We start from the raw sequence: 24,967 nt of genomic DNA, 5'->3' as shown, positions 1-24,967 counted from the left end.
ATGCAATATATTCTGAGTTCAGATGTCACTTTAAGATATTCATGCTTGGTTTGGTTTCCTGTTTCTATGAACAGGAAGAATAAACTTAGTTTATTATATGAGTGAATGCAGCTAGTGTCACTGAGTTCTAATGCTATGAGAAAAATTATCTCATTCAACCTCTTGATTTATGAACTTCTATTTATCCCAATCAGTAAAAGATGGTCATATTAAACTAAATAGAGATCTCTCAAAAGAGAAGACACAAATTGAACTGGAACAGTAGCTCCATGGGATAATTTACCTTCTTTCCACTTCTACTGTTTTGTGATCTGAATAGCCTGTTCTCAGCTATTCTTTGTCTTGTTACAAAAATAACATATGTGATACATATATATTTTTCCTAAATGAGCAGGTAATAGCTGGGAAATAATATGCAGGGCAATCCCATGTAATACATTCTATTGAGTTTAATGGGACTTACTTTCAGTTGAGTATGCTTGTGTAGGATTATAACCATAGGTTAAAAATAAAAATGAGGGGCTAAGCCTCATTTTCCATCCCCAGTGACAGAGGTCCAGCCTAATCTGTTTTTATGAGCAGCAGAGAGGTGCTGTGCTTGCCCGAGACCAAAAGCACTTCTAAATTATTTTCAAAGTGTGCAAGCCCTACTGGATGATAATTTCTCAAGGAATAGTTGTAATGCAAGGGCATGGGGTTTGACCACTTGACCCTTGAGGTCTCTTCTATTTATTTATTTTTTTATAGTTTCAAACTGCTTTAGCCCTTCTTCCCAGAGGTCCTCTGAATCTTATGGTTTATTTGATTGCTCTCTCTGCACATTTTCCAGAGGAATCACCTGTCTTTCAAACTTGGCTGCCTGGACCAGTGTCCCAGGAATGATGCTGGGGTTCACTCACCATGCTAAGCCAAACTATGACTTACTTGTTTGCAGCTTAGTGCATTGTGTGAACCCCACCAGTGTGGTTTATAAATCATGTTTCATTATTTTAGTGTGTTATGTGAACCCAGTCGGTCATAGTTTATGACTTCAACCCAGCCAGAAAGTTGAAAATGACTTGAAATTTTTAGTATCAAAAAGCTATCATGGGGTCTAAGGTTCATGGTAAAAAGTCATGTTTAAAGTGACTAGGAATGTTCTTTGAAAGAGCACTAGGAAAGAGTATCAGAATCTCTTTTTTGGCAGGAAGAGAACAGAAGTAAATTTTTAAAAGGTGACTAAGTTCCATATTTGGTTGCACTGGGGTATGTTTCTTTACCCATCTTTTGATGCTGATGTTTCAATTTTAGTACTTTGCCTGTGTCTAACACTTCCCCTCTCCTCCGTTGTTGTAATTTTTAATTAAATAAAGGAAAAGATGTGTATATTTTTGGCAATCAAGTTAATGTAGCTAAGATATATTTTTTCCATGCTGCTTGACTGTTCTTATTGTAATAAATATTAATATCAAAATCAGAAAAATAATGAAACCGTCCTGGGTTTTCTTTTCTTGAGAAACATAACTGAGTGATGAGTGGTGATACAGAGATGAATTACCTTTTTTCTTCTCTTACGGTAAAAGTATGAGGAACAAGACAATTGTATCCGAAAACGCTAATGCTAGTTATCTTCTCTTTTTAATTTTTGTTTAAATTTTTAAACATTTGAAGAATAAAATAAATGACTACACAAGAAAAAAGACAAAAATGAGAAAAGACATAGTGGATGGAAGATAAAATGTCAGTAAATAACCAGAGTTTACAGTTGTCATAAAATTTACAATTGTCATTATTTTAATGATTAAATAATTAATTGAATACATAAAACTAAGCTCACTATATCATCTTGAGAAATAATTGTAAATCACTGCAAAATTCTAAACGTATTTATATTAATATCACTGTTATGTGTCATTAACTAAAATAAATGCACATGATCTTATAAAAAACAGAAATAAAAAAATAAATACTAACAACAATCAGTGAAAGTAATAGTAAGCTCTAGATTCCCTCCCATTGTACCTGACTGGTGATTACATCAAATTTTTTATGAACATTAACATTGCTTCTGGTTACTATCTTTACATCAAGTATTTCCCCCTTAAAAACCATACTCATATCAGAGTTTGCTTTATTGTGGAACATGTAATATACAGGGAAGCTATTCTTGCTTAAATTTGATCCAACTTTTATTCTGGATGTATACTGTTAATTTTGCCATTGTTGCATATTCCCCAAGTTTGGTTTCCCAATCTGATAATTGTTGGCAATGTATCTCTTTTCCAACATTGGACCAAATTTTCCTTGAGGCCATCAGCATATATCTTAATAGATGGTGAGATGTTCGTTCGGGAAAGTTTCATAGGAAAAAAAACGAGGTTTCAGTTCAAGCTTTGTTTTTAAGATTTTTTAAATAATACTGTATATTTCTTTCCCGTACTTCTAATTTTTTTTACATGACCACCACATATGATAAAAATGTTCTTTTTGTATCACAACATTTGCAACTTTTTTTTTTTTGCAATTATTGAGAGAGTTATATACCACCTGTAAAACATTTTGCACCAATTTTCTCTTAAATTATAGCTTGGAGTGAATTTTATTGAACTTTCCCCTAAGTCCTCCCATTGTTGTAACGTAACTGTGTGTTTAAAATTTTGCATCCTCTTTATCATACAATCTTTTACTTGTTCTGTCTCTGTGTCATTTTTAAATAGGAATTTATATAAGCATCCTAGCAGGTACCCTTTGTTCTATAGAAGTGCTTCAAGTTCTGTCATTTGTCTGAAAAACCCTTCTTCTTTCTCAAGGTCACTTTTTATTCTTCCAACAATCTGTAAATACATGAACCATGGTAAATTTTGGCCTTTTCCAAATAATTCTTGCTATACCTAGTCTGTTTCAAGACCGTGGATGCACCGTAGCCACATACAGAATTACACTTTTCTTACAATAATTATATCCAGAATAAATTTTAAGGTGAAGCTAAAGATGAGATTTCCTGGGCTTATTATTGTTTTTATGGAATTCCATGTTCTTATCAAGCTCCAACATATAGTATGTTCTTTTAAATTTTTATCTTCTTTTGTGTCCTTATACCATATTATACCAATTCCTGGTGTTCTATTGTTTTTTTTGGGGGGGGGAGGAATCCTCTTGGCATGACTTCCTGAAACAGCAACCTACAATTCATCTTCCATCTAAAGGGTAACTTTTCTCCAACATAGCATGTGATAAAAATTGGATTGTGATTAGCGTATGTCATAGGAAGAATCTGTACTTCTTTAACAGATGGTGTTGGGGACTTGCTGGAAAAAAAGGGTAATTTCTCCCTTTTGGATTTTGTAGCCTCCATGCCTCTCTCAATGCCAATTCATCCATATATTGAAAGAGTTTATGGAAGTTTCCCTTTCTTCCCTTGGGACAATTTATCTACGTTCAAATCTAATACTCCATTCATGTCTCCAATAACAAATATTTCTCTCTCCTCCACGTCTATAAGCATTTGGAAAAGATTACCTCCTTTCCTAAATTTCAGGATTAAGACTCTTCCTGCTGTGTCTTTAAGCTGGTCCATTACTTCCCAAGCTGGTGATGTAAGATAAATTACAATTCCATTTTTCTTAGTCTTTCCAGCAGCTAAATATTCTTGTCCTAACTTTTTCTGCTTCAACAAATAGGTGTGACCTATTGTTATATGCGTTTCTTGTAAAGAAACAATATCAGCATTTTTAAAAATGTATTCAAAATCCTTTTCCATTTTGATGCTAGATATTTTCAATACACTGGGCCCTGATTTAGCCCTAATTATAAGACTTTTAAGAATTCCCCCTTCAAAAGGGAGCTCTAACCTTGGAAGGGTAGATATCCAACACTCTGGAAAGTTCCACAGTAAGTTCTCTTTTATATTCTGCACTCCAAAGGACTCACAAATTCAACCCAAAATGAGAGACAGTGGGCAAAAATACTTTTCTTCTGCTCTGCTGGGCTCTTGCCAGCCAGGTTTTCAATTCCTTAGAAGGCACTTCCAACTTGAATTTGGAAATTCCAACTCCAAGTTGGAAGTGCCTTCAAGTCAGTGTTGACTCCTGGTGACTGTCTAATCCCTGCAGTTTTCTTGGCAAGATTTTTAGAAGTGGTTTGCCACTGGCTCCTTCCTAGAGCTGAGAGAGAGGGACTGGCCCAAGATCACCCAGCTGGCTTTGTGCCTAAGGCTGGATTAGAACTCAGGGTTTCCTGGTTTCTAGCATGGTGCCTTCACCACCACACCAAACTGGCCCTCAAATGTATTATGTATTTGTTTATTTAAAACATTTGTATAGCTGCCCATCTAAAACCAAACTCTCGGCAGCTTACAAACAAGAATAAAACAATATATACGCAATAAAAAGAAGAAACAATGAAGTTAAAAAACAGAAAAACCTGGCACCACAGCCACTCTTCCCTGATGTGACCCACACAGTTTCCTCCCACTGAACCTCATCCTATCCCAACACTTGGGGGAAGAGCCAGGTCTTAAGCACTCTCCTGAAGGTTAAAAAGGTGGGGGTCTGTTGGACCTCAGCGGGAGGGTGTTCCATAGGGCAGGATCTGCAACAGAAAAGGAATACTTCCGAGCACCCACAATATGGCAATGTTTAAGGGAAGGGACCTGAAGTGTGCCCACCCTATCGGCTCTAGTGGGGTGGGCAGATACCCTCAGGGAGAGGCGGTCCCACAGATGACTGTCCAATTGACTGAAATAAACCTATTCCGTGTATGAGCCATCTACAATGTATGACTATATCTGCATCCAACCTAATATACATAGCTATGAATAAGACTCTTCCAGCAGCAAAGTAGTCAGAGATGATCTATTAATCCACAGAAAGCAGAACTGACTATCCAAAAATGACAAGATATCCATTACAGAATTAAAAAGGAAGCAGATGCTTACAGCCTTTGGGAACAGCCAGGGACAATCCACCTGGAAGTACCCAAGATGTTCAGCTTGATACCTGTAAGGTAATATCAAAGAAACATCTCTTTGAAAACGATACTGCAAATGCTAGCAGATCTGGGTTGCAAAGCTCCAAATGGCCATGAAGAGGCAGCAAAGTCTTAAAGAATTTTTGAATCTTTTTGCAACCCAGATCTGATCTGTTAGCTGCAGAGACTCAGAAGATGCCACTGCTGAAACATCCCATGATGAATTTTACATTTTATTTTCCAGAAAATACTATCCCAATGTGCAAGAGTAACTAAAGACCCTTCTCTTAATTTCTTTCACCCTAAGACACGTACACCCACAAACACAGAACCATATGTGAGTGACTTCCTTGTGATCAGGAAACTCTTGTGATCAGATGCATGCTACAGTATTCATACACACCACAGCCATGTGGAATTGTGCCAAGGGGAAGTGACTCCCATATGGTAGTGTGTGTCAGTGTGTGTGTGTGTGAAGAGGGTGGATCCTCAGATGAACATGATTTGATTCAGATGGAGGCAGAGAGGCATCTGCTTCACAGATGCAAGTTAAGAAGGGGGAAGTATCACTCAGTTAAAAAAAGATAAAGAATGTGAAACATGGCTTCTGCAATTCTTTCCAACCTCTTTACCAGCAGTGGCAGTAGGAGGCATCTGCATTTTCTTATGGATAGCGAAGTGACATGTTGCATCTGCGTGTCTCCTCTGCTCTCCCTTCATGTTGTATCTATGTCTATATGTGCATTGGGAAGCACAGGCCAGGCTATACAGTACGTGTTCTGCAATATTGGGTCACATGACCAGGACAGAGATGGGAGGGGGACTTAGAATGGAACTGGGGGCAGCCTTCCAAGTCACTGTCCCATTGCCTTCCTTATAGGGATGTTTTTCTCTACAGCCCCCCACAAATCCAACCCATATTCAAATTCATTTTTTTCCCCCAGCTTTACCACACCAAATTTTGTTCCATTCTGTTCTGTGTTCGGAGAGTTATCCTACAGACAACCAGACAGAAATAGTCCCAAGCCCCCTTTACATAAATTATTTCCAACATTCTGATTGGAAAGAATAAAAAAGGTAAAAACTCCTTTGAATAGAATTCGACTCCTGGTGACTTTATGACTTTACTTGACAACAGTACAGGTAGTCCCCAATTTAAGAACGAGTTCCGTTCCCAAGGTCTGTCCTTAAATCGAATTTGTATGTAAACTGGAACAGCATGATCGTATAATACTGTATAAGTAGCATTGTGGAATGAACTTGAACCATTGCGTATTTAACTCGAACTTTGCTACAATAGACTCCATTCTTAACTATGGCTTGTTTGTAACCTTTGCCCATTTTCTTCCAGTATTTTTTTTTTTTACTTCTCGGGGTTTTTTACTTTTTTTTTTTTTAATTTCTCAGTCTAGCCTACAGCCCTAAGATTTCCTAGTAGTCTCACAACTACATATTAATCAAGTCCAACCCTGCTTAGTTTTGGGGCATCAGCCAAGAGTCGCTAGCTGCTGCCACCTGCTGAAAACCATCAGAGAGCTGAAAAGAATGTAGGAGACTAAACCCTTCATGGGTCTAACATCAAGAGGTCACTCGTCCTTAATTCAAGCAGCAGCAATGATTTCTAATCTAAGACCATACTTTATGTAATGACCCAACAGGGAGTTAAGAGTTTTAATATAATGCCCCAATCAAAACCAGAAGATTATTTACTCAGTGGCTGATGTATCCTCCATCTTTCCTCACTTGGGCTCCACTTCTTTGTCCAAAGGTGCCTGAGAGCAAGAATTCCAAAACAGCTTTATAAATGGAAATTATGACCATTTTACTGTGGGAACAGTACAGAAAAACTCCTGAGTTTTTGCTGGACATAACCTCAAAGACAATTTGGAAGACCAAAACCATTGTTTCAACACAAGTGGCAGCCAAATGTGAAACAACAGATACAATTGCCAGAGTTAATGCTCTTTTCATCCCATGAGTAACTGTGCTCAAATAGATCCTAAACACTGCAAGCCTCCCAACAGTGGCAGAGCAGAGCCTGGAGGACAGAAGCTCTCTGGATTGCCTCTTGGATTAACAGTTTGGGAGTCCTTACTCCCACCACCTACCTCCTAGGGAGCATTTAACATCCTGTATTACTTTCCGGCTAATTTACTTTCCGGCTAATTTATTATTTATCCTGCCTATATTTTAAAAAAACTCAAGGTGGCGAACCTACCTAATATTCCTCCTTCCTCCTATTTTCCCCACAACAACAGCCCTGTGAGGTGAGTTGGGCTGAGAGAGCATGACTGGCCCAAAGCCACCCAGCCGGCTTTCATGCCTAAGGTGGGACTGGAACTTCCAGTCTCCTGCTTTCTAGCCTGGAGCCTGAATCACTACACCAACCTGGCTTTTCATTTTTACTATTTATTTTTATTAGTTAAAATGAATTTTAAAAATAAATAATTGCTATTGTGCCACCTCCTGATTGTATAGTGTTGAAATGTGTGATAAGAGACACCAGCCCTTCCCTCCTTGGAGATAAACCAATAAACCAAATCTCATATGGTACAGAATAATTAAACATTATTCAAAATAAAAATGATGAACATGTAGAAAGTTTTAAATATCAGCATGCAGATAATGTTGGAAAATAAACGACAGTGCTGTTTCAATCCAGAAATCCAGCAACTTTAGTGGAACAAAAAAAAGGATCCTACACTATATATAAAATGTATAAAAGTAAATATAAGAATTCCAGCACTCTGCGAGATTATACAGTTTTGCCACCAATAAGAGAAAAGTGGTTTTTAAATAATCAATAGCATAGAGTCCCTAAATTGACAGAAAATACACTGCCCTTAAATTATGGAGAAAAAAATAAAAAAGATTGCAAAACACATAGAAGGATTAATAGTGCAATTCTAACTAGACATTCCTCTATTTCTACCTACCAAACAGATCCTTGAAACAATTTTTTCTTCTTCTGATTCAATTTACCTGGACTTTCTTTTAATTTTCTGGAAGTGCCAAGCTTTAATCTGGATCTGAAGGAGAATAATCTTAGCTTTCCCCTTCTTTCCACTCTGGCATCCCACTTGCTCATCTCCCCTCAGAAAACTGCCTTTTTCTTTCAAAAGAACCAAATCTTATTTAGGGTTACGGGATTCTCCTGAGCGTACTTACTAAAGCCCATGCCTGAAAAAAGTTGTATATTCATAGTCAGATGCTGTCTGAGGTTTAGACTAGCAGCAAGGCTGCAATATTGTGAAGCCCGGTTGGCTTTCACAACACTTCCCATCCACACAAAATCCCATGAAACCTTGTGCAATAGGCAAGTGGGGGATGCTTCTAGATGTAAGGTTTCTGTGCTACCAACCAAAGCATATTGTGCAACTATTCCAAGTCTTTCACTTCTAGCCTGATTTTTTTATAGAAAAAAAAAAAAACAGAAACAGAAAGGTTATAAGCAGAAGATCAGCAGATGGAAGATAAAGTTATGCTGGAAGCAACCAACAGGAATCTACAGATAGTTCTCATTTAGCAACCACAATTGGGACCAGCAACTTGGTCATTAAGCAAAGTGGTCACTAAATGAAACCACAACTAGCTTATGGTCTTACTTCAGCTTTCCTTTGCCTTACAGACCTGCAAAGGTCGTAAATGCAAGGATTGGTCACGATAGAAGATTTTATTCTAACAGTTGCAAAGTTATTCTTTCATCACTGTCATAACTGCGGTGACTAAATGCAGCAGTTGCTAAATGAGGACTACCTGTATGTCCCACAGACTAGGAAGCTTCATACCACTTTTGAGACGCTGATAAAATGACTACCTTCAAGGAGCCTTTTCTTTTTTAAAAATTCTTTCTTAATTTCCACCTTTCATCAAAGAAGGTTGACTGCTATCTCTTTGCTTTGGTAACTGCCAATTACATTTGAAATTTATTTATTATTTATTTCGTAAATTTATATAGCCACCCATCTCACATATGTGACTCTGGGCAGCAAAGTTAAAAAAGAAGGGTACAACAAATAATGAAAAAACATAACAACAAAAAACAGTAAACACATTAAAAGCAGTAAAACCATTAAAACCATAAAATGTAAATGTTGGCAATCCAAACTTATGATTTTTTCCCAGAGACTGTAAAAGTCTCTGTAATACATCATCCATCTCCAACCAAGTAGTACTGTAAGCTACAAAAATGAGCATCAGAAAAAGCCCAAATGCATGAAGGAGAGAAGGCCGATTTTTAAACTACATTGGGACAAAATACCCTCCCGGCAGAACACAAATTATAAATTAATTAAATTGAAAATGTGGAAATCTTGGCCAAGTTTTGAATTTGGAATTTATATCAATATTGAGCTCAGATCAACAGAAAAATAATTTAAGCAGCCCATGATGCTCCATCAAAACCCAGGTAATATCTTCTTTTTAAACAAACATCTAATTATTTCTTAAACACATTTCTTGAACATATTTTGAAGTCAGCAGGAACCAGACCAGATGAGTTTCTTCTGTCAACGTTCTGTTCTCTTTTAGAACATTTTGAAGAACAAACACTTCTCACTGGCAAGAGCCAAGAATAAAACCTTCCACGATTGCACCTATTTTACATATAAATAAGGGGAAATAAACCCCAGGAGGTGCTCATTTACACCTCCTTCTTACCAGTTCCTCTTCTTTGATATTTTACATTCATATGTAGCGCTTCTTTCATGTCCCGTACTTAGATATACTGCTTTCAGTTGGTTGTAAAAGGGTATATTTAATGTCCTAGTTCTGTTACCTATAAATACACAGGGGCACGAGCCATTTAGGAATCCGACGTTAAGTGCGCTATTGAATGGGCCGTTATTCTTTATTACTGAATGTACGCGAAGCGCTCATCCCTTTAAAGGCTATTCCCTGTACTGTCATTTGGTTCTTAACGGTAATCGAGTCCTGCAATGGCAAAAGAAACCAAAAGGCGGCCATCAAGCGTTTTAGCACCAGAACGCCACCAAACCGCCCACGTCTAATCACCCGCACTTCCCGGATGTCTCAGATTTCAATCCCCATCACCCCCAGCCGCCCCCACCTGGCAAAAGCTTTCTCAGCCGCCGTGAAACCAGGCGCCCCTCGGAACCTTTGGCCGCCAGCTGTGGGCGGGGCTTGCCTTTCCTCCAGCTTCCTGGCGCGCGGCTGCGGCTGCGGCGCGCGGCCGCGAAGGTGACCCGGGTGGTGGGAGGAGCTCTCTTGGCGGCGTCGGTCGCCTGCCGACCATGCCCGGGCTGCGGAAAGCCAGCGGTCTCGTGGCGTCAGCGGCAGGCTCCTTCCGTCGGCTCTTTTTCTCCCAGGTAAGCGCAGGAGCCTGGAAAGTTCGCCGAAGGCACCTCTCCCCATTCCTTTCCTACGACCCGAAATGCAGTGTCGCTGTCTTTTCCCTTTGCGTTGCTTCTCCATATAGAGACCAAAGTGCAATTTTTGAACATTTTCTGGAGGTGTCCGCAGAGAAGGGTATATTTGGGGTACATGAGGTTGCTGCAATCCTGTCTATAGGAGAGGAGTGAGCACCAAAGGACGCCGGAGGATTTATTTTTGACCTGCTGACATTTCAAAAACAGACATACTGTAGGGCATTGTTTATTTCAATGTCCCTGGCAAGGTATAATGTGCAGAACTGTTTTGCTCCATCCCCTGTACTGAGGCATGGATTCTGTCTCTCAGACTCTAAAAGAAGAGCTTTTATATAGGCCCAGCCTAACATGACATCCAAATACTGATTTCCTAAGTGTGCATCAGGGTGAACTTTTCCCAGTTTACAGGAACAGTTTCCAATGCCATATTCAGGCTGGGCAAGTGATGAAATATGTACTACATAGTCTCAGTGCAAACAGCCCCTTATGTACTTCAATGTAACGTGACGCAAGTATGAAAGGACAGTTTGCATAACGTGATGTTGGCATCGTTGTGGTTAGGAAGAGACACCTATGATGGGGGCAAAGTTAAAATGAGAAGAAATACAGACAAAAAAGACACTTAAAAAAATAAACAAGAGCGCAGTTGCACATACCCTTCCCTTGCACACCTTTTCAAAAGTGATTCTCGCTGGATTCAGTGTGTTTTATTCTCACATATGCTTGCATAAACTTGCAGCCTCTGCTGAGAATTAATAAACAAATTCCCCACACAAGAGGAAGAGGTGGTGATTCCCAGAGGATTCTGGGAGTCAAGTTCTGTAAAAAAAAAATTTCCAGGAATCTTCAAGAATGGGAAATGTGGGTCTCTGGTAGTTGCTGAACTTAAACTCTGATAACTCCTGACACCATAGCCAAGGAGGAGGGATGCTGAAAGTTTTACTTCAGCAATAACTGGAAGGTCACAAGTTTCCCATCTCTCCTTTAGGAGAAGCTTATATTGTTATTATATATGCATGCAGCCACTTCAGCCTTCATGTTGCTCTTTCCAAGCAGAAACCAAGTTACTCAGCAAGTCAGACCAGCAAATCCTGGGTCCATATCCGAACAGTGTTACCACTTTATGAGACCTAGTTTGATGTAGCAGTTAAGGTCCTGGACCAGTCCTCCCTTAGGCCTGGAAGCCAGCTGAGTAACTTAGGCCAGTCATCTTCTCTCAGCCCAACCCACCTCACAGGGGTGTTGTAGGGAAAATCGGAGGAAATAATGTATGCCGCCTTGAGTTATGCAAAATAAAGCAGTATATAAATCAGATAATAAAATTATTTGGGGATGTCAAATCATTATGTGCCATAGGAAAGCAAAACTCAAATTATTCCCATTATTTAGTTAGACAAATGCAGCAGTCAGACCTTGAGTGTACCAGAGCATGACTTTGCAAGTGAAAATTTAAGGCAAAAAACAGGTAGGTGAATATACTTGTACCTTTGCTCTCTGCAGCATTCCCAGAAATGGGATTTAAGCATTTCCTCATGGCAGAAAGGAGTGGAAGAGAAAAAATGTGTGCCTCTCCCTACTTTCAGCTGTATGAACTTTTCACCTGATAAAGCCTGGCATTAGCTAATCAGGTGTCTCATCTCATTCATAAAGCCAGTGCTTTCTCTGCCTTGCCTGATTGCAGATACGAAGCTGCTCAGTTCTTTCAACCTCATCAGCCAAGCCAGTGATTGCAGCCAAGGAACCTTTTCCAGTGGACTTACAAGCAAGGAAGCCCTACGCCTGGTGTGCTTGTGGGCACAGCCAAAAGCAGGTAGACTTCCAGTATTTCGCCAGGTTTCTTTTATCTTCCTCTTGGTCCAAACTTGGAACCCACCGTCTTAACAAAGCTGGGAGGAGGGTCAGTCCAGTGTTGGAGTAGTTTATTGGCTGAACATGAGGAAACCGCTTCTGTTTTTGCCAAGAAGAACTTTCCTTCCAGTACAAAAAGTTTTAGAACTCTTCAACACAGCCAAGCTTAAAGTTTGCAAAACGAACTTGCCTCTTCGTTTAGCTATCACCTAGGCTGCTCAGGCTAGGATACTCTTGTAATCTGAGCCAAAAATTGACTATAAAATCCATAGACAGAAAACACTCTCTTTTGTAAGGTTTGTTTACAATCTTTGTTTTGTCTGTATCCAACAGCCTTTCTGTGATGGAACCCATAAGAAAAATGCCCCAGAAATCTCTCCCCTGAGATTCACACTTGAGGAAGCAAAAAAGGCCTGGCTATGCGGGTGCAAATATACCAAGAACCCTCCCTACTGTGATGGCACCCATAAGGAAGATTTTGTGCAAAAGGCTGACCTTCATGCCCAGCCACAGGTATAATGGGAGACCTTTGTGGAAATGGAAGAAGTACAGAACTCAGCAGGAAATCAGCCTTGGGGTTCATCAAGAGATCCTACTGTGGAAGCCTTATTAAAGTGAATGGGAGCCGGAGGACCCTTGCACAGCTTGTATTCATGTTGGTGAATCTTGGACAAGAAAATGAGTATTGTACCCCTGTTGCCTTGGTGAATCCTCATGGGCAGAGGGGGGCAAATTTTTCCAAGAGTTCTGTACTTTCACTTGCTTTGTCCCTACTCCTTTGAAATTAACCATTCTGCAAATCCTCTGTTTGACAACTTGCTGCTAATAAGGTCAGTGCTCAAAAATTGGTTCATTAGAATTGTAATGTTTATTTTGCTACCTAATGGGCAACTTGCAGCCCCAGAACCACAAGCAATCTCCTCTTTGTAGTCCTCAGAGCTCCCACTGACCATGACTACTGAGAACTGATAGCAGTTACTTGCCCATTGCCACTTTGAGATGGCAAGCAGAAAAAAACCCCCTAGTAGTTAATATGTGGAATATCTACCAAGAAGCAGGTAAGTCCAATAAACTGGGCAGCCATTATAGCTGTAACATGTTTGATGGAAGATCTGTCCTAAGATTGTCAAGTACTGTTAAAATATTGCCCATGTTATATTGGTACAATATTTAAATGAAAGGCAGAATTATATGGAATCTTAATAAATATGGCTTTGGGTACTTTGTAATAAACAATCAAATATTTTGCCCAGAAATAATCTGGATTTTGTGGCTTTGAGTTAGCATCTTTGCAGTATTTTTGCATAATGCTTTCTAACAAATTCAAAATAGCTATTTTTCTCCTTCCCCACATGTTGCTCACATACTTTCCTCATAGCCTTATCCTCAGGAAGCTGGGATTAGGCCCCAGTGTGATGTTCTGTACTTTTTCTTTATTGGCCTAAAACCATGCAATATAGAAGTCCAAAATCAAATGCAGAAGTGTATCATGGGGAGCCAGGGTGGGGGTGGAGATACCTGGCTTGGTGGTAGTACTTACGGAAAGGATATTGGAACAGTATTGATTGAAAGCAAATATGAGTCAGCAATGTGATCTGGCTGCAAAGAAGTCAAACACAATTCTAGTTCCCATGATTTCCAAATCACAGGACGTAATGGTTCACTTCATTCCATTTTGTCCAGTTCTCACCTCACACTTCTCACACTTTAAGAAAAAAATCAGACCAACTGAAAGAGGGTTAGAGATGGGTGGCTAGGAGAATCAAGGAAATAGAAACTAAGTCCTATGAAGAGAAATCAAAGGAGCTGGATATGTTTGCGCTCGAAAAGAGATGACTGAGGTGGGAATGTGATAGCATTCTACAAATACCTGGAAGGAGTTCACAAAGAAGAAGGTCAAGATTTTTTCTATTTCAACATGTAGATCATGGAACAATGAATGTTAAGCTATAGGTACTTATCAGTTGAGTATTATAAAAAGTTTATTAACAGGAAGAGCAGTTTGACAGTGGAACCAATTACCACACCTTAAAGTTGACAAGATTGAGAAACACTGCTTTAATTTGCATTATTGTATTGAGCAGGGTCTCACTCAAGGCACAAACGACCAGGCCCAAATTATTATATTTCAGACACATTATGTGAAGACCTAGCTTTCTGAGAAGGCTCTAATGCTGGGAAAGATGGAAGGGAAAGGAAGAAGTGGATGACCAGCAGCAAAGTGGATGGACTCAGTTATAGAGGTGATGGGTACACCACTGAAAGACTTGAAGGACCACGTTAGGGACAGATTATCCTGGAGAAAATCTATGTGGTTGCTAAGAGTCAACACCAACTTGATGGCACATAAATCGGTCAATTGAGCAGGGGGTTGGACTTGTTGCTCTAAAAGCCCCTTCCAGTTTTCTACATCCACACAATGGATTTGGGACAAGGTCAAAAGAAAGAAAATGGGATGTGGAACTTCTGACCCACCAGATATTGCTAGATACAACTTTCCCAATTTAGTCAGCACACTCAGTAGTGAAAGATGCTGTAAGCTGTAACTCAGCAATATTTGAAAGGATACAGAGTCTCCACCTTTTCTTCTCTTTCAGAAGAAGAAAGAAGCCACTATGAAGTGGAAAAACAGAGAGAGCTTGATTGTATGAGAAGTTAAGCTATTCTACCATGCTCACACCACCATCTTAGCTCTGGTCCCAGACTTACTTAAGGCTAAGCCTGTGTTTGAAACCAGAGCAGCTGCACTCACTCTCTTGCTGGGGATGGGGGAAATAAGATGGTAATGGTTCATTTGTATTAATCTACAAAAGTGAGTAAATACCACGTGAAGAGTCTGTGTCTCATGGTAATTGGGGACACTATCTTTCTTTTGAGCCTGCTGCCCATCAATCATCTGGTTTAATGGCAGTCTCTCCATGTCTGCTACTGAATGCAAAGTCTGGTAATGGGCAGATACCTGTTATCTGTGACCTTAATTTGGACACACATGGTGAGCTATCTTGTAGGGCTAAACCTTAGTTGGACAAAAAATGTGCAAGTCTTAAAAATTTTTCAGATTGTAGCATTAACCATGTTAGAAGGTATCACAGGATTGTACAACCTGCAACTCTTGAATCACATGTGGCACCTGATTCTGTCACATGGCTAAAAGTCAAGTCTTGTCCTTGACTTGAGACAAATTGTGTCCTCTGAGCCCAAGTTGGGTAGGGAATATAGGTAGCCCTGAGTTACAACAGAGAGGGCAATGGTTGTAGCCAACCCATATTTCTAAATTTATTTTTATTTTATTGATTTCCAAGACCTGCATGGGATATCACTGACAATGTTACATGATCATCAGAGTGGATGGAACCAACATTTTCATGCTGTTGTCTTTTTAAAATGGGTTTAAGGAACAGAATAAGTGTTTTATACTACTACTAGGTTTAAGGCATCCGTTTTGTCCATAGCCACCTCCAAAATCTGCTCCAGGGGGCTCATCTATCAATCTGTGAAATCAGGTCCTGGTTTTACAGTCCACCATTTTCAGAAGTTTATACCTGCTGTTGGGAATCTGTTACATGAGTTGGATTCTATTGAGGTATCATCCACCCTGCTGTTCAATCATTTTCCTGACTGAATTGAAGATTATCTTGGAAGTGGCATTAAGAGCCAAGGCTAATATTTCAAAGGAGGTCAGTGTCCACCAGAGAGAAGCTGCCTGGAATGATTTTGGCTTGCATTTGAGAAATAGTGAATGAGAGAGGATGTGGTCCCTACTGCCTTTAAAGAGAGGATTATTTAAAGAAATAGAATTCTACTTAAACCAGCATTCAGTGTGCTAGTTATAACCTTTAATACTCTGAATATATAGGATCAGTTTATTTGAAGGAATGCCCTCACCTTTGATCCTATCTGTATATTAATATCTGTGTTGGTGATCCTTAAGGATCTGGTGGTTAGCTCAGGTAAGTTGGTAGCCACAATTAATAAGGCTGCGAAGAAGCAGAACTGGAATTCCTGGTCTTTTCCACTCAGTGGGCATTCAAGCAAAGCTTGAAGATTGTGTTTTATAGTGCTACCTTTACCTGAGATTGTGAATATTTTCCGGCAAACTTTCAGTATTTGCTGATGTGACAATTTATCCTTTGATTGTTTGTCAGTTTGGAAGGTCGTAACCCTGAAAAAGTGAGTATTTTTTCACACGCATATACACACACAAAGTAGGAAACCAACTTACATAAACTGATCACTGATCCTTCTGAAGCTGTATTGTCTCCCCTAATGAGCAGCATCTGGAAATGCCAGGAATTCAACCCACAAACTCCCATCGGCAAACCATATTCTCCTTGCTCAACTGAAATATACATATGCCCCCCCCCAATATTTTATTTGTATGTTGGTTAATTTACAAAACGAGAACCCTGCAACACATTTTCATTTTGTTTCTGAGCTTTGCTGTATAAGCCTAGCAGACACGCAATGCAAACATGCACAATTATGTTTCATCCGGGGGAGGTAGATTTTCTTTTTCTCTTAATTTTTCCTCCCTAGTTCTGCATTCTACATACTTCTAGGAACCCCTGGGCATGTGAAGATTTCCTTATCTTCTGGGATGTTATTACTTGGACTGCATCAGAATCACCATTTACCTCTGAAGTTAGGAAATTGACATTTTTGGCATAAGTGATAGTTTTTCTACAGTGCTTAAGCAATTACACCATTCGGGTGGGAATCAGCTTGGCAGTGTTCTCTCTGTTGCAACTGAACTCAACCTTGTCAGCAATTCCTGCCTTAGGTAATCACCTGCTTCTACCTCTGGCATTTCAGGTATAAAGTCTCAGGAGGTCAGATGTCAGATTGTATCACTGCCTATGTAGCTGTTAGGGCTCCTTTATGACTAGTCCTAGAATAGTAGTTGCAACTCTTCAATCATTTAGTAAGAGCATTATGCTAAATTCTGCTACTAATCACAGAAGCCCCTACTCCAAGAAATCTGAGTAAGAGAAAGCCTGGCTCACAACTTGCCCATTCTGATACCTTCTTGTGAGCTACTAAAGAAAAATTCACTGCCCCCCTGCCAAGTTTTATTCCATTTTCTATAAATTCTAGAGTAGTTTGAATTAATCTGAAAGAAGTTGCTTCAAGGAAGGAAAGAAAAACTTGATCTTATGCCACCTAAAAGAGGATAGAGGCTTATTTTACAAAAGAGAGGGAGATTCTAGGAAATTACACTATGAATGCCACTGAAGAAAAATTATGTTTAGCTTGCTGTTTTCCTCATATTTCAAAAAATTATTCAGTGAGCTAATAAATGTGCCACTTTTTAAAAACCTGAAGTAAAAAAAAATCCTATCACTCTTCTGCTGTTTCAAAAAAAATTAAAAATTCCATTATTTGCTGTTTCCAATTGTGATCAGAGGTCTCCACTGTAACAAAGAGTCATCCTTACAACAGCAAAATTAAATAGTCAATAATTTATAATAGACCAAAATATACCATAAAATAGCAGAATCATTTAAATAATGTGCATCTTTGAGAGTTTTTTGCAAGGTAAATAAGCATAAATAATGTCTCTTCATAAAACGTGTCCAAGAAGTGATCTAGATGTGAATGGGAAGAGGAATTTGCTCTATGAGATCAGGAGGGAGGACTCAGACTTGAGTGCACCCAAAACCATCTGTCACGTGCAGTGAATTGTCCGGTGTGGCTGGGCTGCAGTTTGCGTGCTGTACAGCTTCTCTGCTCTCTGTTCAAACGCTGATACCATCTGCTTGACTACCTCATTAAAGAAAATATTAGCCAGTTGGGAATGGAGGATGGACTTGAACTCAAAGGAGACCTGTGAATGAGATGAAATCAGTTTGCATAAGTACACACACACACACATATATATAAGAGTTCTCATGTTTGACCATATCTATGCCTGCTAAAATAAATGTACAATAATACCAGGACATCAATACTGCAAAAACCAAACATGTACTGAACCAATCAATTAGTGACAAATTTACAAAGCTGCAATAATTAAAGCATACACCAACCTTTGTACTTGTGATAAAACTGGACTTTGCCAACTTGCACATTCTTACCCCATACTCTGTTGGTTTTGGAGTCACTCCCCCTTCCCTATCAGGAGCTGGTATGAGAAAAACACTTACGTAAAACTTGAGTGTGCAAGAATCCAGTCCTGCGTGTCCTGGCTTAAATTGCCATAGTGTCTCCAGATGCTGGAATAACCGTCCATCATTACTCACAGCCTGAAAGATGGACAAATCAGCAAAATTAATGCCTGCTCGGTTGAAACCCCTTTAACAGAAAAAACACCAGCTTGCACTGGACAACCCTTTTGCTTCAGCTGTAGGATTAATCATATGGTCATTCTACCCAAACGGGCAGGACATGGCCATTAAAACCAGCACCTGAGAAACTCTCCTGATTTTTTCCACCACATTCATTCATAGTGATGAAAGAGAATTTGGTTTAGAAATTATTTAAAAGAAGGGAAATTCAGGGAAATTCTCACAGGTGGAATGCCCAGGTGCATTTATTTAGTGACAATAAAAAGGATGTGCATGAATGTCTTGAATCATTCTTCCACAACCTGCAGCTGTCCTAGCTATGAAATTCCAAAGGAATATATATTTTTTAGATTTGTTTATCCCGCCTTTGTTATTTTTATAAATAACCCAAGGTGACAAACATACCTAATACTTCTTCCTCCTATTTTCCTCACAACCACCCTGTGAGGTGAGTTGGGCTGGGAGAGAGTGACTGGCCCAGAGTCACCCAGCTGGCTGTCATGCCTAAAGCGGGACTAGAACTCACGGCCTCCTGCTTCCTAGCCCGGTGCCTGAACCACTAGACCAAAGTGGTTCTCAGATTTCAGGAAGAAAAGCCTCTGATGGGGAGCAGCTGTATCAATGCTACTGTCCCTCTGCTTAAAGGTCTCCTGCACTTGAGAAAACTGGAGAATTTCCTCTTCCCATAAAGAAATTCAGAGAAACTTTCCACCTGATTTCTGTGTCCAGAAACTTGGTGGATAACCACAAAGGGCATTTTTCAAATTTGCAGCCTTCAACACCCAGAATTCCCCAGCAAGTATGGTCATTGCTAGGAATTCTAGGAGTTGAACTCCACTCATATGACGGTGCCAAGATTGGGGAAGGCAAATGACTTGGTCAAACTCTATGCAAAACAGGATGCCCGCATGACAAAAACCTTTCTTGCAATATATACAGGGAGGGTAGAGGGAGGCAGGAATCCCTTGAGAGCTGAATACTCTTGATTTAGGACCTCACAGTGACACTAACAATTGCACTGAACAAAATAGCATTTCACTTTTGAATACATATGGCACCATGACTTAACAGAATTCCACATACAGTATACATTTTTTTACATTATGCTGGAGTTTTTATTTATTTATTTATTTAGATTTATAGGGCTTCCCACCTTGCAAATGCAACTCTGGGTGGCCAACAAAATTAAAAAGTGTACAGACCAGGCAATAACAAAAGCAAGGAGAAACAGAGTATTTGAACCAAGGAAACCAGTAACCAACCCATCTGGGTTCAACTAATATTCCACTCACATGCCTGGAAGAACAGCCATGTCCTCAAGGCTTTCTGAAAGACCAACAGAGTTGGGGCTAACCTAATGTCAGGTGATAAGCATTCCTTCATTCTGAAAAGGAAGATGTGGTCTCTCTAATGCTGGCTGGGGAGTTCTGGGAGTTGAAGTCCACACCTCTGAAAGCTGCCAAGGTTGAGAAACACTGCTCTAATGCATTAGCACCAGCATCACATCACCTCTAAGGGGAAAAACAGTCCTGGAATTTCTGGTTTCAAATAAGTTAAAGGGTTTAGGTAACAAAAAGGTATTTTTTTTTAAAAAAAGAATGAATATGTAGCAGACCAGCATTCTCTAACTTAGTGCTTTCCAGATGTATTAAACTACAGCCTTCAGCATCAGCATCAGCATATCCTGAAGGCAGCAGGCTGGAGTCAGCTATAGCAAACCTTCAAGTGGGGAAACATTAAGAATCTTGGTATCAGCGATAGCACATTAAAAAAAACAAGGGAATGAACTTCAGTTTTGATTACTTAACTGAAGTTTGTCACATCTCCACTGAGAAACTGTTACAACACTGTTGTTCTTTCTCAAAGGACAATGACATAATTTCTCCCAGGGTACGTTGCATGTAAAGGGAGCAATGCTCAAGAAAGGAGAAATGAGTCATAAGTAGCAGCTACAATAGTTGAAACCAGATTCAAGTTGGGTTAATAATATTGGCACTCAATACTGGCCCTCAGGGACAACCATTGGGGGGGTAGAGGTGGTCAAAAAAGTCAAGATGGCAGTCACACAATTGAAACATACAACTGGATGATCCAGGAAATGGCTGACCACATTTCAGTGTGGTATGATGTTTTGAATCCAAATAAGTGTGCTAATTTCTGGTCCAAAGTGTCATCAGAATTCGGAAGATTGGATTAATTGGATGAGCCACGGATTAGTAATTCAGGGGTTAATTCATCCTGTGAATACAGCCAGTTTCTGATAAAAACAAGTCACTCAATTTGTCACCAACACTTTAACTCTTCCAAATATCATGCATTACCCGGATCTGACAATGAGGCACTGAGGAGATCTCCGAGACGTAGCGCTCAACCACAGGAGGAAATCCCACTTCCAACTCAGCCTGGGAGACTTCTTTGTGATGGGAAATTATGCGGGAGCAGCTACACCAGGGAACAAAGAGCTGATAGCTGCCAACATCAGCTACAATGTCATACATCTGGTCAACAGAGTACCTGCATGAGCAGAAGCAATGGGAATGGTGAGCAAAAACCACCAATCAGGACATTAGGGGCAAAGGTAGGAAAGCCTAAACTCTTGGATCAACCAAGGTTACCCTTCAAACATTTACTGGCATTGCTCAGTTCAAGCCATGGATAAACGTGAAGTTTGATATCCGAAATATTATGCCCAGTTTTGGTCATTGCTTCTCAAACAATATCAGGATGTGAGAAGGGTGCATGGGGGACACATCTGCTTAGCATGTTGTGAAAATCCAGCCACTAGTTCTTTGGTCTGATCCCTCATAGTTCTTATATTCTTAATATATGCCAAGTAATCAATAAAAGGATTTCTCTGAAGATGTACAGAGTGAAGCAGTAGAAGTCTGGTTTTCACTGAGGAGGCAGACCTACATCTGGAAGGATCTAAAAATATTATTGCATGTTACTAAATGTCCCTCCATGCAAAAAAAGAACCAAATCCCTAAACTCTCATGTGGAAAAGCAATCAGGAGATACTACTAGAGAACTGGATAATTATATTTCGTTAGGTGACACCTCAACACCCCCATCTCATCCAGTGAGACGTCAGCCAAGAATGGCTTACAATCACTGTAAGAACTGAGCTACTCACGGGAGTTGACGGATTTCAGTGTATTCCATTCGCTTGGCACCAAGCAGAGGGGCTGCAAGGCTGAGGAAGGGCCGGACCTGCTCTCTCATAACTAATCTGCAGTCCAGGAAAGAGCAGGAATTCAAAATCAGAGGAGCAAGGGAACTCCTGGAGCTTAAACACCTCCAGTGAGGCACACCCAACCTGTAAGAAAAGAGAAAGGGAGACATGAAAGCTAGCAAGGTTAAGAACAGGCAATGGTGAGCCTTTATCTAGCCCAGTGTTTCTCAACCTTGGCCATTTGGAGAGCTGGCTGGGGAATTCTGGGAGTTGAAGTCCACCCCTCTCCAAACGGCCAAGGTTGAGAAACACTGATCTAGCCCTTCCTTATTTCTCATCTGAAGGCAGATAATGTTGTTGATAAGTGCTTCCTTTAGGACAAACAACAGATGGAAGAGAATCATCGACCTTCTCCAAGTCTTAAGGTCATAAGGTTCCAGAATTCCCAGTCAATGAAACACAGCTATGTCAAGTGGCAATTACTAACCAACCGTAACCAATTCCTCCTATTAAAAAAAATAAGATAGGAAAAGGAAAAGGAAAAGGAAAAGGAAAAAGTCAGACCTAGTTAATAATTGGAAAGGAGGAAATTCCAGGAGCTCAGACTAGACTGGGAAGATGGAAAAAAAAATCTTGGAAGAAGGCAATAGAAAACCACTCCTGTAACATTGCCAAGAAAATTATATGGAAATATTTGTATTGTTGTTCAGTTGTCAAGTTTGATTGTGCCTATTCCTTTTTTACTTGGAACACATTTAAGGGGTACCAATAATATTTCTCTAAAATAATGAGAGAAAGCAGGAAAGCAGGATGTCAATTTTGACCCTTGATACATTCTTTTTTTCCATTTCCAATAGTGCATTTGTGCATGTATGAGCTATTTAGAACCTTTGGTTTTACTCTATAATTGTTTTAATTTTTTTAAAGGGTTTTGTACTATTGTTATTCTGTTACAAGTGGAATTAGCTTTATTATGGGAATTACTCAGAGATTTGGCTGTTAGGCAATATATAAATTAACCAAGTTAAGGTTGCAATTTCATCTGGAATCAATAAATAACTCCCACTGAATTCAGCGCAGCTTAGTTCAAAGTAGACTTTCCATTAAGGCATGTATGATCATTCTCTCGCTGTAAAGAATGGGGAGTTCAGAATGCTTATGTTTGATTGAATTACATTAATTCCCAGCGTTAAACATATTTTCATTATTATTTTTAATGCTATTAAACCAGTTATATTGAATGAAAATGATTTTAGTGATTATTATAGCAAGACCCAACTGATGTATTTCTAAGCCTCAGAAGTGAATACTGTAAAGTGAAACTGGCAATGCACTCATTTATTCAGGTTATTGGAAATAAATTATATACTGTGTCCAACGATTATGAGACATTAGTCTAACATACTTAGCAATCACCAGGTTCAGGAAACCTGGAAGTATAAGACCATATATATTTACCTGGGAATAAGTCACACTTCCAATGTGGTTTAGTTTTAAGTAGACAGGCTAGGATTACTGTTAAATATTCACCGAAGTGATACCCTAACAATTGTCTGCATGTTACTCTGCAGAAATAAATCCACGGGATTCAGCGGGGTGATTCCAGATGTGCATCTTCCGTGTTCAACTGCTTAAATTATGTATTAAGCATCGTTGAAAACAGGAATGATACGGCAGCCGTCAGAAAAATTGGATTCCGGCTTAATAAAACAAGAGTTGCGGCGTTCCCATAAACACGCTCTGCCTAAGTCAATCGCTTTTCTGTAGCATGCCCACAACCCGCTAACAAAATACTCAGTCCCGTTCTAGCCTAGCTTAAACTGTCCTGCGAAACCCGCCCATCAGCCTCCGGCCACGGGCTGCCTTCCTGCTCCTGGCAGCCGCTTTCGCCCGCCGGTGGGGACCAGGCTCAGTCTGGGGAGAAACGAAACCGGCGCGAGAAGGGAAGGCAGCCCCACCCGATCGTCCGAACCAGCCAACCCCAAGCCACCGCTTCTTCCTCCGGCGCTCGCTCCTACCGGGCTCCCCTTGGAAAGCGCGGGCTCAGCCCGCTCCCGAAGAGTCCCCGAAGGGCACCCAAGCTCCTGCTGAGGTGGCTGCTTCCGGCCATCGCGCAAATGTGCCGCCCGAGAGCCAGCGATCCCCGATGAACCGGCGGACGACGAGGCCCCCGCCCCCGCTCCTCCCCTTCACGCCCTTCCAGGAGCGCCCGACGCGCCGACTGCGGCCGGGCTGGCGCGAAAGCGGCTCTGTTGCCCAAAGTCCCCCAGCCGGCTCCCCTCAGGGATGGGCTTGTTCGCGCCCATCTGCACGGAGTTGCCCGCATTAGCACAAGGCGCCGCACCAGAAACCCGCGGTGGGCACTTGAGCCAACGGGTTGTGAGGATCAGCCACCATCCTTTCCCGGCCCGCCGTCTTCACGAACGAGGGGGTTTCCTGCGGCGCCTGTCCAGCGAAGGTCTTTCTTTTAAGAGAGTAAGCCCCGTTATTCTTTACAACGCTAGCTAGATAGGAAAGAGTCCGATTTCCCCATTTCGGCTTTAAAAAGACCCTTTTACATCCCTTTGGGAGCTGGGATCGAAATGTGGTTGGCGGGCGTGTGGCTCAGCGGAGCTTTATCTGCACCGCGCAGTATAAGCTTGAGCAGCTGAAGCCGTGACTTACCGAATTGGCTAGCTGGTTGGATTCAGACAAGCCACTGATCCACAACAAAACCATCCAAGCTCAAACCCCACCCCAACAGCATATCGTGCAAAGACTGTTGTGAAGATCCAACCAATATGGTTAGTTTATGGTTCAGTGAGCCAGGCAAACCCAACCAATTGTTAATTCAGTAAACCATGGTTAGATTTTAACACAGTGATAAAGAGCAAAATTAGCCCTACTGCCCATGAAGGAGAACAACAACAATAAAAACAACAGCAAAATCTAGGAAAAGATTTATTGAACAAATATAGGAATTATAAAATACTTTTTAAAAAATGCCAAGAACTCTTAATTAGGTAAGAGTGACAGGGAAGGGAAATATACATGTGTCTGATTTCTAAGTCACATATGCAATGATTTCAGCACAAGTGGAGGACCTGTAGCCCTCCAAATTATGCTTAATTCCGTAGCTGGAGTCTGAGAAGGGCTACTCATGAAGGATGTCAAGAGAGTTTCAGGTTTAGATGGAATATGTGAGTAACCTAAAGCCTTGTAAATTGGGTCTTACTAAGTGCAAAGGGGAAGGGGGAGTCTTAGGTTGCATTAATACAGGCAAGAAGAAAGCACGTTTTCCTTCTTCTTGGAGGAACCTAAAGGGCTACAGTTAAAATCAGATCTCTTCC

At 40.4% G+C, this 24,967-nt stretch overlaps 2 protein-coding genes and 1 long non-coding RNA gene across 4 annotated transcripts in view; 1 reads left to right on the top strand and 2 right to left on the bottom strand.

The window, feature by feature from the left end:
• The window catches only part of LOC148215448 (uncharacterized), a 37,358-nt gene extending 27,249 nt beyond the window's left edge, over positions 1-10,109 (bottom strand). Inside the window, exons 1-3 of one of the 2 annotated variants that reach the window (XR_015796626.1) lie at positions 10,016-10,109; positions 4,916-9,879; positions 1,624-2,813 (exon numbers count right to left, since the gene is read on the bottom strand). This is a non-coding gene — a long non-coding RNA (uncharacterized LOC148215448). Of the gene's footprint in view, positions 1-1,623; positions 2,814-4,915; positions 9,880-10,015 lie in introns of those variants that run through there. The other variant, XR_015796625.1, reaches the window with a different exon arrangement.
• Positions 10,110-10,184: 75 nt separating this feature from the next.
• On the top strand, positions 10,185-13,441 carry CISD3 (CDGSH iron sulfur domain 3). Its single transcript, XM_007424909.4, has 3 exons — positions 10,185-10,274; positions 12,016-12,144; positions 12,516-13,441. The coding sequence occupies exons 1-3, from the start codon at positions 10,200-10,202 to the stop codon at positions 12,699-12,701; spliced, it is 390 nt and encodes a 129-aa protein (XP_007424971.1). The 5' UTR covers positions 10,185-10,199; the 3' UTR covers positions 12,702-13,441.
• Positions 13,060-23,804, bottom strand: LOC103049805 (coenzyme Q-binding protein COQ10 homolog B, mitochondrial-like). The gene is made up of 5 exons (XM_007424914.4): positions 23,657-23,804; positions 21,600-21,782; positions 20,788-20,980; positions 18,326-18,424; positions 13,060-18,006 (listed from the first exon to the last, which is right to left on the bottom strand). Exons 1-5 carry the CDS (start codon positions 23,746-23,748, stop codon positions 17,848-17,850), a joined length of 726 nt encoding a protein of 241 aa, XP_007424976.1. The 5' UTR covers positions 23,749-23,804; the 3' UTR covers positions 13,060-17,847.
• Between the last annotated feature and the right edge of the window lie 1,163 nt (positions 23,805-24,967).

Source organism: Python bivittatus, unplaced genomic scaffold (assembly GCF_059951505.1).
Source record: "Python bivittatus isolate LINGU-HERP-01145 unplaced genomic scaffold, Pbiv_v1 ctg000410_np1212, whole genome shotgun sequence".
NCBI classification, from domain to species: domain Eukaryota; kingdom Metazoa; phylum Chordata; class Lepidosauria; order Squamata; family Pythonidae; genus Python; species Python bivittatus.
Note: the sequence above shows the minus strand (reverse complement) of the source record. Positions and strands in the feature narration are given on the sequence as shown.

Excerpts from the sequence above, each read along its gene's own strand:
- LOC103049805 (XM_007424914.4), bottom strand. The coding sequence starts at position 23,748 with ATGGCCGGAAGCAGCCACCTCAGCAGGAGCTTGGGTGCCCTTCGGGGA. Across the intron at positions 21,783-23,656 it reads CGCTTTCCAAGGGGAGCCCG|GTTGGGTGTGCCTCACTGGA; the intron begins GTAGGAGCGAGC and ends CTTTTCTTACAG. Across the intron at positions 18,007-18,325 it reads CTTGCACACTCAAGTTTTAC|GTCTCCTTTGAGTTCAAGTC; the intron begins GTAAGTGTTTTT and ends TCTCATTCACAG.
- CISD3 (XM_007424909.4), top strand. The coding sequence starts at position 10,200 with ATGCCCGGGCTGCGGAAAGCCAGCGGTCTCGTGGCGTCAGCGGCAGGC. Across the intron at positions 10,275-12,015 it reads GTCGGCTCTTTTTCTCCCAG|ATACGAAGCTGCTCAGTTCT; the intron begins GTAAGCGCAGGA and ends GCCTGATTGCAG. Across the intron at positions 12,145-12,515 it reads GTGGGCACAGCCAAAAGCAG|CCTTTCTGTGATGGAACCCA; the intron begins GTAGACTTCCAG and ends TGTATCCAACAG.